The following is a 13,429-nucleotide window of genomic DNA, read 5'->3' as shown; positions in this document are numbered from 1 at the left end:
TTTAAAAATACAGAAAAATTTCTTTGGAATCATGACGGAGAGTACTCACAACGATAAATGAGTGGTATTTTCAAATGTTGAAACGTTGATAGATTCTTTATTACTATACACTTTTATGTGAGTAGGATATTTGGAGACAAACATATAATTGATCAAAAATCATTCATGAAAATTAAAAAAAGTACATTTAATGTCAATGTGCACTATTGAAATGTGAATAAATTTTACTACTTTTCAATTCTTAAATGCTTTAACGCGTATGCTCTTTTCCAGTTAGCAAATGAGGAGTTTACACCAATGACTGATGAGCCTAACAAAACTGTCCTTCTAAGTTGTCCTTCAAACATTCATTGGTTCAGACGTGGGGTACAAAAAATGCATTGAGCTGAAGAAAAAAAACACACTCCAAAAGCTTAACAATTATGTTCAGACATAATTACCTAGCAGGAAAATAAAGAAATAAATCCCTCGGGAAATGTATCGGCCATGTTTCGGGACCGATTTAGTGAGTGGAAATTGGATTGAAACCAATTGGGCAGTTACTCAACATTGTCGTGTTGAATTAAAAATGAATTTCTTTAAATACATTTTCGATTCGTAAAATTTCGAAAAATGAATTTTTTTCGATTAAAGCATATCTAAAAGGCACATATTGACTTCGAATATGACAATAATCGTCAGTGAAGTGGCAAAAGTTAGGCCTGTTGGTCGGGATCGATGGTGACATAGTGGCTCTCAGGAGGAGGACGAGCGGCAGCGACCGCTGCAGGCTTGGGGGAGAAGTCGAGCGTCTGGTAGCCTCCGTCAGCCTCTGAGGTGGGGACGGCCGGGTATGGGGCACTGGCACCCTGAAGGGAGGGTCCAATAGGAAATAATCAATGACTTCAGCGAGGAAACGTTTATAGCGTCCTGTGTGGGGTCAAATAGGAAATAATCAATGACTTCTGTGAATAAATGCTTCAGTTTTGAAAGAAATTTATGATTTTTTTGTGCCTAAGTCAAGTCGAAAAATAATTTGGCAGATGAGAGGTTACAGATTAATGCGTGTCCGTCGAGGAGAATAATTTGTCACAGTTTGCTGTAATTAATGCTGTGAAACTTAAGCAAACCTGAGTAATTTAATCCCTAGATTGGTCAAAGAGTGCCTAATGCGAGAAATTGTAGCATGATTTAATAATAACTCATGTTTTGGAGCGTTGCTTGTCTCTTCCCTGTGAAGTTTCAATAACCAGTTGTTATGGTTTTATTTAAATCCTCCAAAATATAAAAGTATAACTGGATGATATTTTTTTGCTGATTTCTTTAATGTCGATTATTTGTTCATTCACCTGGTAATTCTGTGGCGAAAAAGTACTCTTCGGCAGCTCTTGGTCTCCGGCCCGTGCGCCGTTTTCTGTACGAGACAGCGGAACAGAAAACGAAGATACGACGTCGCTGCCTTTCCTTCCCAGCAGGGGATAGTCGACGGAATCTTGCATCTGCAGTCGTGGCCCTTTCAATTGTGTATAGTGGTCTTCTGGAGCTGGCTGGCAGTCTGTGGTGAAGTCTCGAGTTGTGTCGAGTTTTTTCATCATAAGCACCTGGTTGTTGCTTTCATTGTCTTCTTGGTACAACGCGAGGGGCTGGATAAGACTTAACACAGCTTCTCGTTTCGTGTCTGAAATGAAAAGTAATTTAATATATTTTTAAAATTTTATTTTTTATAGCCGTGTTGCAAAATGCAGGAAATATAGCATTTAGAAAATTAAATATATAAGCGAAAGAACGAGCACCTTCAATGTTCTGATCAAGATTTCACATGCTATGATGAGTCGCATCATATTTTAGCGTTTTCTTTTAGTCTAACAGCTTATTATTAAGATAGATTCACCACAATAAGCATGAATCTGAAAAAAACAAACGGATAATAAGGTATTAAGGCCAAGAAGGTCTTTATTGTCGACTTCGCTGGCTTCAATTAAGACGGCACGACGGCTGCAACTGAGATCTTTATTATGCAACATTAGAGCCGAGTGATTAATTGCATTGGAAACAATGATAAATAAACATGCGCGAGTGTTCCAGTGCCCTAAGTAGATTTAGAGACGCAAAGCTGTTCAAGTTTGTTTGTTTTGCATTTTAGACAGAAAATGTTTACTTTTTTATGAAATACATTGACATTCAGACTCTAAAACACATTACCTACCTGGAGGATTTACCAAACTAAAAACAAAATGTCAGTTCTTTTTATGATTTTCGGAATTTTAGAATGTCAAAGTGATCAGGGAGAAACCTACAGTGAATTTTCAAGTCAAATGGTTCCCAAAAAAGTCAATTTAGCCGTATCATAGTTATGACAATGCTGAAGATTCGGCCAGGACCGGGAATAATCTTCATCTAATGCTAATAGCCAGCTGGAGTTCTACCCCGCTACTCAATTTTGATGTTCTTATACATTCCGCAATCTTGTCGATGTTGAACAGTAGATATATAAGATCTTTACAGCTAGCTGGAGCTCGAACTGGCTACTCGCTGCTCTTCATTGGTGCTTTTACCGAAACTCACAGAAGCTTTTAACGTGATTCCGGCTGCAGCTTCTTAGTTTAATGTAAGCTATCACGAATAAAAATACTTTAATGATACTTTGAACAGTTACGAGATTTCCCAGTGTCCGAACACGTTCAAGTAACAGCATCTTCTGTGTCATGTTTATACTGATTATGTCTCAGAAAAAACGTCGAATAATTAACCGCAAATGCACATTTCTCTGAGAGTTTAAGAAGAGAAAAATCATCCAGCTGCTGCATTTTCAGATGATGTTTTGAGTTTTGATGTTTTGGCCTAGCGAATAATTATAGTTCTAAAGAAGCAATATTAATGTTATGTGAACTGCTGAAATGATTGCATGACACAAAAATTATCAAAGAGGCACTCATAACTGATCAAAGTCTCACATCAAGCTACTAGTTACAAATTGTTCTGTTACTCTTTACTTCCATTTCACTTTGATTCAGTTGAAATTAATAACATTTGTTTTAAGCCTAGGGTCATCCTCAATGAAGCTGTTAATTCTTGCGCTCGGCGTGCGACGTTCTTAGCGTTTTTTATTATCTTGAACAACTAGACAAAAGAGGCAGTGCGTTTGCAAGCCTCAATCAATAGACACGAATATAGTCTAGGTCCGTTTATAGGTGCTTAGTTGTTTCTTCTTAGTGTTTAGAGTTATATAATATAATTGACTTTCAACTTTGCCGTGTATTTTCGAATTTATTGTTTTTTTTTCTCACATCACCTGCATTAGAAATTTATCGACAACAAATACAATGGCTTTCGCTATCTTGATTCGAATATCGAGTATGCATTTCTTGTATTTGTCTCTTAAATAATATAGACGAAGGTTTGGAAGGTAATGACCATCTATCAATGCATATATCATTTCAGCTTAATTTAGCAAATTATTTTAATTATTTCATAAGCAAGCACTGACTTGGATCAGTTATAACTGGCCAGGTGTTGTCGCTCTGTATTTTTTTCTCGAGTTTTTGGTAGGGAAGTCGCGGTGGCAGGACGCGGTCCAGCCACGGCATCAGGCCCTCAGCGATAGCGCCGTACAAGAACAGCCTCTGATTTGCAATTTGTATTAGTGCTTAAAAAATACAGATTTCCTGCTCAAATTTGTGGTAAATCTGAGGTCAAAATGGGTTATTTGGCGCCAGCGAGTTCTGTCCCATTATCAATGAAGTCGAAAATTACAAAAGTATGAATCGGTCGGTAAAACATTTCTTCTATTCACTTTAACGAAAGAGTACAGGTAAAAAATGGTATAACGTTTCAAGTTCCATAGCATTCCTGGTAAAGTAAACCTTCAAATTACATGCATGACATTTTCTGTTATTAAATGAAGAGAATCAACTTCAAGTTGCACCCTCACCTCCCATACAAGGCACACAAGCAGGTTTATCAGCGCGCCCAGGAAGAGCACCCATCTGAAGCCAGCGTCGGGGATGTCGATGAAGTTCATAAACTTGAGGAAATTTTCACCCGAAAAGAAGGTGAAGAAAATCACGGTCGAGGTTGCCAGCAGCAGATAGGCAGTTAGAATGTCTACAAACGGGGGATTAGGGGCAATTTAATACAATAATAATAAAAAACGCAGAAAATATACCCATTCCGTTGAAGGTTGCATTTCATGGCATGAATTTCAACCTTGGTCTGATCTACCGTCAATGACACACGAGTCTCCATTCGACAGAAATTGTACCTACCTCGCCGTTCGTCACTAAAAATCGCAAATATAATATTGTCAGAACTACGATTTGTTGTGTTCGATAATCACATAATGTCTACGAAGCTTTTTTGATCGCATCGGAAAGATGTGGTTGAGTTTTGTTTATGAAATATATCGCTTCCATTGAAGGACGGCGACTTGAGTGCTGTGGCAACGTTAACAACATTGATGAAAAACTGTTTAGAGTGCCTGAAGTTTTTAGCATACGGCATTCTATATTTCAAAAAATATAGATTTTTTCTCGTTTTTTTTCATTATATTTGTATTAGAAGGAAAGAATGACTCACGGTTCGTGTAGAATGATTTTCGGTATGGCGAGGAATGCGAGAAACAGACGGCACCGTTGATGAAGGTGTAGAAGGAGTAGATGACAAGTGCCGTGCCCTCGAAACTCGGACTGTGCGGATGTTGACCCGGCACGAATACGAACTCCTCGAACCTACGAAACAACAACACGAATGCGGGCCTAACAATATTCGAGCACGAATACGAACTCCTCGAACTTACGAAACAACAACACGAATGCGGGCTTAACAATATTCGATCATGAAAACGAACTCCGTGAACCTACAAAACAACAACACGAATGCGGGCTTAACAATATTCGAGCACGAATACGAACTCCTCGAACCTATGAAACAACAACACTAATGCGATCGAAACGTTTTTCACATGGCGCTCCTAAAAAACAGGATCTAGAAAAAGCCAAATTTTCACGAATATTACGCATAGCTTATTGCTTAAAAAAATGTAATATTATACATGTAATGTTATCTTTGCGTTACTGGCACTCGGTATGAGTGTTTAACATTAGACATAGATAATTCCAATGATAATTGATGATGATTCCCTGTTAAATATGAATCCAAGCTCTGATTTATATTTATTATATTCGATTACCAAGTTTCTTGCAGCAATTTTTGCATACGAGATCACCTACCACGGCTGCTGCATCGTGAACCAGAAACAGAGCCAGAAGGCGCCCGCTTGTATGAGCAGGAAGGACAGGATGCTCGAGATGTGCAGAGGATGCAAGATCCTGCGCGTCGGCCGCTCGACGCCCAGCAGTTGTGGGGCGGCTGTGTTACCGAGCACCAGAGACGGGACGGTGATCAGCACCAGGTCCATTATCAGGTACTGAGCGTCTGAAGGTTCTGTCCGGATCTAGAATTGCAGCAGAAATTTTGGAGAAGTTAATTGAATTTGTTCAAATTTGGAAGATAATGACTTGATTTAGAAGTATAAGAGACTTAGGTACATGATTAAAAATTAAAAAGTGTGTTTAAATTGAAAATACTTCTGGAGTGGCCTTGAGACTTATAATTTATACGCTCTTAAATTGCCTTAAGCTTGGGGTGGCCGAGTGGTTATATAAGATCAGCAAGAGATTGGAGCAAGATTGGAGCAGCGAGTTGGGGGGTTCGAGGACATGGCTTAAATCAGAGCTTACACCAATTTCTATTATGCTCACACTTTTAAATATTATACTGTGACTAACGCAATAACATGATAGCCTGATAACGTTTCAAGTTGTAATTCGACGTCTCATTCATACGTTGGACTTTCATAATAATGAGTATAATTATTACTTGATTACCAAGTTTCCTGTAGCAACTTTTGCACGTCTAAAGATGAGACCGCCTCACCGAGTACAGGATCATGACAACGATGAGCGAAGCGAAGCCGTAGCTGATGTTGTACTTGAAGGATGCGTATGTGGACACAAGCGTCGCCCGACCCTCCCTGATGAGCAGGTCCATGCACTTGATGCTGGGGTCCTTGCTGGTGAAGGGCGCCGCTACTGAGGCCTCAGTCGCTGCTAGCGACACCCCCACGTGCGCCGCCTTCAGGGCACCGCAGTCGTTGCAGCCATCGCCACACATGGCCACGTGACGTCTGCGTGCGAGATATGAAAATAGATGTGCATTAGTTCGCTGGTTCTTAAAGTTTATGTGGTTAAATTTTACTTAAAATATATGTGGTGTGAAATTAGTATATTTTACATGATTATCACCTCCATATGACTTCATGTGAGTGGGTGTGCGTCTCTTCTAGCACTACATTAACACCGCTAAGATAATTGCAGTTGTGAACGGGCGATGAAATCATGTTCTTTAGTCTGTATTTATTCAGATTTTTCATTTAATTTTTATGGGCTGGATTATGCGACATGGGTTGGAAACTAATTTACACATTTAACAATTTTGTGCAAATTAGTAAACTTTAATCCTCTCACCCGAGGTCCCGCAGTTCTTCGATGATTTGAACTTTTTGGTCAGGCTTCATGCGGGCGAACACACGGCCTCTCAACGCCAGTTTGGCGAGCAGTTTTCTGTCATGTCTCCTGATGTCGTCCCAGGTGTGACCGTCCATTACAAACACCAAGCCGTCCTTCTCCGCTATCTCAATCTTGTCGTCGTCCTGGCAGGAAAAGCACGTAATTATGAACAAGAATATGTCGTACTGGTAGAAATAGCACGTATTTATAAACAAAAATAAGTCGTCCCGGTTCGAATAGCACGTATTTAAAAACAAAAATAAGTCGTCCCGGTAGGAATAGCATGTATATACAAACAAAAATAAGTCGTCCCGGTAGAAATAGCACGTATTTATAATCAATACTTTGGGATGCGCACTATGCCTCACTTTAGCAGGCAGTTTCGCTGAGGAATGACGAAGCTTGTTTCCGAAAACTTTTTTAAAAACTTCATCATTTGTGTTCAACTTGCACATTTTTTTCTTAAAATATAAAAACATCCTCATCTTTACGGAAAATGCAGTCTGAACGATGAATTAAAGAATTCCGGTCACCACACATACACCTAAATTAGGAGCATTTCATTTGACAATACATTTAGTGTATGAGTATGACGTGTTAGGCAAGGAAAAATTGTAAATAATCTACGGAGAATGTTCAGAGCATTTAATTTACTTTCTAAGCAAAATACACGTGTTGCAACGTAAACTAACAAAAGCCAAAATTCGACTCCAAACAACGAAGAATTTGTCAAAAAATTACAGTTTTACACTCGAATGAGCTTCAAAATAGAATTTTGTAAATACCTTTGCGGAAGCTGTGAACGCCACGTTGTAGGACACTTCCAACCGCCTGACTGATGACCCCGTCGACTGTAAATGTGAGGAATCGCTTCGATTTATTTTCTTAAAGTAACTGTTGTCTGAAAACTAAAATCGAAAACACGAACGGTAAACGTATCTTATTCTACCTGAGCATTTCGGAGACTAGCTCCAACGTCAATTCAATAAATTTAGTCCATCGTTAAAATAAACACCCAAATTATACTAAATGCAAATCAAAGTGATGTATACTTTACTTTATGTATACAATTATACTCAATACAAAAGAGATAAAATTAAAATTTTATGTCAAAAAATAACCCGCAATGATAAGTTATAAATATATTATTTCATTAATTCAAATATATTTCTTATGAAATATATTGATTATTAATTAACTTTTTTTCAGCTCCTGCAGGCCTAGACTACATAACCTATAGCAATGGAATGTCTCGTTTTTATGCTACTTAATTAGCATATCGAAGCGTTTGGCATGAATGCGCATTACAGAGAGGAATGGATTGCTGCAATGTATTAATAATAATTTTTTACGTCAAACAAATATACATATACAAGACTAAAGTATAATAGTAAGCTGTGAAGCAATGCATATGATGAGGAAGAGTGTTAGTACATTCAAGTATCTATCTTCGATCATTTGTTTGAAGTAACGCAAAAATATTAGACGGTAGGAAATTAGTGAAATTCTTTTAGCATTGTTTTAGATGTGAAACCAAATTAAGGCAGTAGAAATTCATAACTTGACCACAATCAGTAGCAACTATCATTTCAGGAACATTTTAAGCAGCAGTAGCTGAGCATTTTGGCAGAGTCGTCTTGAAATTTCTAAGTTTGAGTAGCTAAACATCTCCGCTGATTTATTTCAAAATTCATATTAGTTTAAACGCACGTAAACAAATGAATTCTTTGTGAACAGGAAATGTATATTTTCAAGCATTTCAAATTGTATTACTGACTGTGAAAATATGTTAACTAAGTCATTATAGGACCAAATAAGTATAATATGACTTTATGTGATTTCAATTCAGTATTTATAAAGTTTAAAGTTTAAAATTCTTCATATTAAACATTACTGATACCTGCACAAGTACTATTTTTATTCCCTGAACTAGCTGACCAAATTATATCATTAATTATTATAATCAAATTATATCTGTCTTCAAATTTTTTTAACAAACGACAAGAAGCCGAGATTCCAGAGCCTCGTTAAAAAAATAGCATTACAGTTTTAGGAAATTTAGAAGTTACCAGAGGAATCCCCAAGATTATCTGTTATATTTATATTCGCAATACCAATCTATCGAAGACAAGTTCTCACGTTTGTCCTCACGATGACCATTTGCTCGTGAGTCTTGACGAGGCCACAGCTGCGCGCTACGCTGATGGCTGTAGCAAGGCTGTCACCTGACAAAAGCAAACATTTACTACCAACATCGTTCCGAAGTTGAACATTCAAATGAAAATTAGTCTCTACAGTCTACACTACACTTAAAGTTTTTACATTTTTCCCTCTATTGAATAATGACACGGAAAATTTTGTTGGTTTAGAAATTGATGACGAAGAAAGCAACTTCTCGTGTAAGAAGGGTGATTAAACATAATTAAATTTGGAAACGGATGCATGCTGATAATTGGTATGATAATGGACTGGGTTCTATTCAACCATTTATTTATTCTTGTTCATAAAGGCGCCATACGAAACTCTAAATTATACGCACCAATTCAAAATTCCGTAATTTTTTGTCTCGAAAAAACTTATTCCAAATAATAACATCTCTCTGGAAATGCTTTCGCTTTGCCAAACAATGGGTAATGCTGAAGGAGTCGATTAACATAAAATTAAATGAACTGCGTTACCTGTGATCATGACGGTGTCGATGTGCGCGTGGTGAAGGATGCTGAGGCACAAGGGGGTCTCCCTCTTGGTGGGGTTGACGAAGAGAACAAGACCGAGCAGGCGAGCCTCGGACTCCAACTGCACTCTCTGCTTGCTCTCAACCTTCAATATGGAATGAGATTACCAGCACACGCAGGTTCAAACTAGACAATGATATTATTCTACTAGAATAAGGTGCGAATTAATTGTGAAATGGTAACTGAATGAGCTTTCTAGTTCGCTAGAAGTATTCATGACCGGAAAAATCGAAAGGAATAATTAGCTGTCCAGCAAAATACACATGAATATCAAAGTATTTTATTGTACGGCAAGAGTATATTTCAAAATAAGGTCTCACTTCATGCCAGGTGGCACTCCAGCTTCTCACAGCCAATGCCACCACTCGCAGCCCTTGCAGCGAGTACCACGTCAGGACTTCGTCGAAATTGCCTGGGACTGAAAATTTTAATAGAATTTTACCTCGAAACAAGAAAAGATGTCGGGCATTTGTTAGCTTTTAATCTGAATCACAGCCTCCTAACATCGATAATAATCCAACGAGTAGGAATCGTTAAAAAATTATCTTTTATACATGTAAAATAAGAATGCAATATCACGAACTTTTCGAAGGGTGGCAGATTTGCTTCAAAGTTTCGCCAGCGCCTTTAATGAAGACGTGAAACTCCCTGGAGCCTTTGATTTGAGCGACGACGGTCATCCTTTGGTCGTTGGCGTCGAAAGGAAAGGTCTTGATCTGCGCCACCTCGAGGCTGCTGCGCTGCTCCTCACTGGGCCTCAGCAGCACAGGAGTCAGGATGCCGTAGTCGGGGTTGATGCAGCCGTCCTTTCGTTCTTCTAATTCCTGATAACAAGTGTCAACTCATATAATATTAGCTTTTATCTAGTCTAATGTACAACTATTATCTCTAATATTATTTACGAGATCTATGAAAAAATAATGATCAAATTAACATTTCTTTAAATATCAGTGAAATAACTCATCGTATTCAATTAAGAAAACTGAAATAACCCGTTATCTGTATTAAACTTTGCGTCTTTGAAGTTGAATCACTTATAAAGCCTCCAGAAAATTAAATATTATCAGAAATAAACTTTCCTACCCAATCTAGGCTCTCAAAAATCCTCAGTTCCATTGGATGGCCGATGAGGTTGTGTGGTGCCGCCCCACTGGTGTAGTGGGTGAGAGTGTGGCAAGAACCCAAGCCTATTCTGAGCAGATCCTGCTCAGCGGAAATGTCCCGTAGATTGCGACATTCTTTTTCGAAAAATCCATCCTCTGAACATGGCACCACGCATGCAAGTTCCAAATCATCTTCTGTTAATGTCCCCGTCTGTGGAGAAAAAAAACATTCGACCATTTTATAGCGCCAGTTTTGCGGTCAACACGACTTTATATAACCACTTGAGAGTGAACGACTACAGTCATGTAGCTGTACACACAAATTATATCCTATCAATTACGTTATCTATGAGGTGATTGAAAAATACGCAATGAGAATAAAATGTTCTTATATTGTACGCTTGTGGAGTAGGCACTATCATACGGTAGTTTGATATCCAGTGTAATAACCTAACCTTATCAAAGCAAACAACATCGACAGGGCCAGCCAAAGAGATGTAGTTAGAGGACACGCAATAGATGTTGTTCTTCTTGAGCCTTCTCTGGGCCCACACGTTGATGGCTGTCATGGTGGCCGGCAAGATGGGCGGGATCACGAAAGTCAGGAGGTCCAAGGAGTTAAAAATGACTTCTTGCAACGTGGCAGGCGGCTGAAAAAAAATAATCATTTATACAACAAGCATTATAAGAAGTGTTAAGAGATGTAAACGATTAATTTGAACTAAATTTTTAGCTTGGTTTTATTTAAAATATTGCGAAATTAGAAAAATTTTCAGAATTTAACAAATTTTAAAATGTTAAGTATTACAACAACTTTAGTTGTTTAGAGTTACAACTTTATGCACTGTTATGGAGTGTTAGGGTGAAATATTCAATACGCATTTAATCAATTGCGCACTAATTGATGTACAAATAATAATATTAGTACATCATAGTTGTACATTACAGTCACCGCACTTTCCACAAACTTGTAAAAAAACGAACATCTGTGGAGCATTACATTCCTTAATGTACGAGGACCAATTTAAGAAATGTATTAAGGCGCTGTTTTTGAAACAATAATCAGTTTGATTTTTTGTGATGTACGATAGATCTCAAAATAAATTGAAATATTTTCACCTCGGTGTGAAGCCACATGTAGATGCTGCCAGCCATTGCCCCGAAGCCGAGAACCACGAAGCAGCCCAGCATCTTCATGAAGTCCGAGTAGAGGTGGAAGGCGATCGGCTTGGGGAATAAAATAGACCGCACCAACTCCCCGCGACATGTGCTGAACCCTTAACACATAGTGTTAAGCATACACGTTGAAACGCACTTACGATCAATTAAAAAATTTTGATCAGTACTCATTGCAGTGAGTGACACTGTGACAGAGAGCGCATTTTCTGGTCCGTCCGTCTGTGAAGTCACGGACGGACGGACGGACATGACTAGCACAGTAGCGCCTTTCATTTCCGGGAATGAGTAAATGCGCTAAAAAGGGTTTAAACTAAAGTCCTGGTAAAGAGCAAGAATTGTGCAGTATATTTTAATAGCAGAGCAAGTATACGAGAAAGCATCCATGTACACTGCCTACGTAGGCTGAGAGAAGAGAGCTGATTTGAGTAAAATTATGACATACCACAGGGCGAATTCGACGATTAACGGTAATTACGTCTACGAAGGCGAAATTAAATTAAACAGAGAAATAACTTTCCCATTATCGTTATGATGGATACTCATTAAAAGATTTTTCAATTACGTATTTATATAAATTACGCGGAAACCAACCAGTGTTGAGTACAACTCCAATTGCGCAAGTCGCAGCCCTGAGTTGTAGGATCTCAGAGCCGCTGTAAAGGATGTGCATCTTGTGGAGGCTGTCGTTGATAATCTGTTGAGGATTATCTGCCTGCGACAAGCCAACCTGACCGAATAAAGAGGCATTCTAGGAGCGTCTGTTTACTCTAATAAGAAGTCGTTGCAACGAGAGCTAAAAATCGAGAATCGATTGCTGTGCTTTTTCAAACATATTTCAATTTAGGAATAAAGTTGTCTTTAAAAATGAGTTTTTTCCTGAATTTTAATGCTTACCTAATTTCGAGGCATTCAAAAAATTATTCCAGTAATATTATAAAACAAGAGAAATAAGCAATAGAGTACAATAGAATATAAAATACAATGTAGGCAGTGACCATATCTGAATAGTTTAAACCCACCCAGAAAATTCATGCATCATCAACTGATACATGAATTTGCTTGAAAGTTTGTTCAGCAATTGGAAGACAAAGTGACAAAGAAACAAAATGACCAATTCCGAGTCAACCTCTCTAGTAAATTGCATTATTTATTGACAAACACCCTCACTTGCTGAACAAACTCGTATTATTTATTGACAAACACCCTCACTTGCTGAACAAACTCGTATTATTTATTGACAAACACCCTCACTTACTGAACAAACTCGTATTATTTATTGACAAACACCCTCACTTGCTGAACAAACTCGTATTATTTATTGACAAACACCCTCACTTGCTGAACAAACTCGTATTATTTATTGACAAACACCCTCACTTACTGAACAAACTCGTATTATTTATTGACAAACACCCTCACTTGCTGAACAAACTCGTATTATTTATTGACAAACACCCTCACTTGCTGAACAAACTCGTATTATTTATTGACAAACACCCTCACTTACCGAACAATCTCGCATTATTTCTTAACAAACACCACAATTACCGAACAAAGTAGCATTATTTATTACCAAACACCACATTTACCGAACAAGTTCGCATTATTTATTACCAAACACCACATTTACCGAACACGTTCGCATTATTTATTACCAAACACCACATTTACTGAACAAAACACCCCACCTTGATTATCGGAACAGACTCGCCAGTCAGGATGGCCTCATTCACGACAGCTGCTCCGTCTATGAGCGCCACGTCCACCTCGAGCGCCATGCCGTCCAGCAGTATCACCGTGTCCCCCGGCACCAGCTCCCGCGACGACATCACCGTCGGCCCTGCTGTAGTACAGACATTATCATAAA

The 13,429-nt window shown here is 38.4% G+C and overlaps 1 protein-coding gene across 3 annotated transcripts in view; it reads right to left on the bottom strand.

The window, feature by feature from the left end:
• The window catches only part of LOC108673294 (polyamine-transporting ATPase 13A3), a 30,836-nt gene continuing 17,407 nt past the window's right edge, over positions 1–13,429 (bottom strand). For 2 of the 3 annotated variants that reach the window (XM_047882990.1, XM_018161095.2), the window contains 18 exons: positions 13,251–13,405; positions 12,154–12,289; positions 11,503–11,660; positions 10,839–11,033; positions 10,364–10,594; positions 9,864–10,104; positions 9,601–9,698; positions 9,224–9,365; positions 8,685–8,770; positions 7,331–7,396; positions 6,504–6,688; positions 5,914–6,163; positions 5,208–5,431; positions 4,555–4,706; positions 3,911–4,083; positions 3,467–3,602; positions 1,329–1,657; positions 1–848 (listed from right to left, as the gene is read on the bottom strand). In XM_047882990.1, coding sequence (XP_047738946.1) covers positions 696–848; positions 1,329–1,657; positions 3,467–3,602; positions 3,911–4,083; positions 4,555–4,706; positions 5,208–5,431; positions 5,914–6,163; positions 6,504–6,688; positions 7,331–7,396; positions 8,685–8,770; positions 9,224–9,365; positions 9,601–9,698; positions 9,864–10,104; positions 10,364–10,594; positions 10,839–11,033; positions 11,503–11,660; positions 12,154–12,289; positions 13,251–13,405 — 3,110 coding nt within the window. In that variant the 3' untranslated portion in view covers positions 1–695. Of the gene's footprint in view, positions 849–1,328; positions 1,658–3,466; positions 3,603–3,910; positions 4,084–4,554; positions 4,707–4,826; positions 4,899–5,207; positions 5,432–5,913; positions 6,164–6,503; positions 6,689–7,330; positions 7,397–8,684; positions 8,771–9,223; positions 9,366–9,600; positions 9,699–9,863; positions 10,105–10,363; positions 10,595–10,838; positions 11,034–11,502; positions 11,661–12,153; positions 12,290–13,250; positions 13,406–13,429 lie in introns of those variants that run through there. The other variant, XM_018161096.2, reaches the window with a different exon arrangement.

Source organism: Hyalella azteca, unplaced genomic scaffold (genome assembly GCF_000764305.2).
Source record: "Hyalella azteca isolate HAZT.00-mixed unplaced genomic scaffold, Hazt_2.0.2 contig11760, whole genome shotgun sequence".
In the NCBI taxonomy this organism is placed as follows: domain Eukaryota; kingdom Metazoa; phylum Arthropoda; class Malacostraca; order Amphipoda; family Hyalellidae; genus Hyalella; species Hyalella azteca.
The sequence above is the reverse complement of the archived record's forward strand: the minus strand, read 5'-3'. Positions and strand labels throughout refer to the sequence as shown.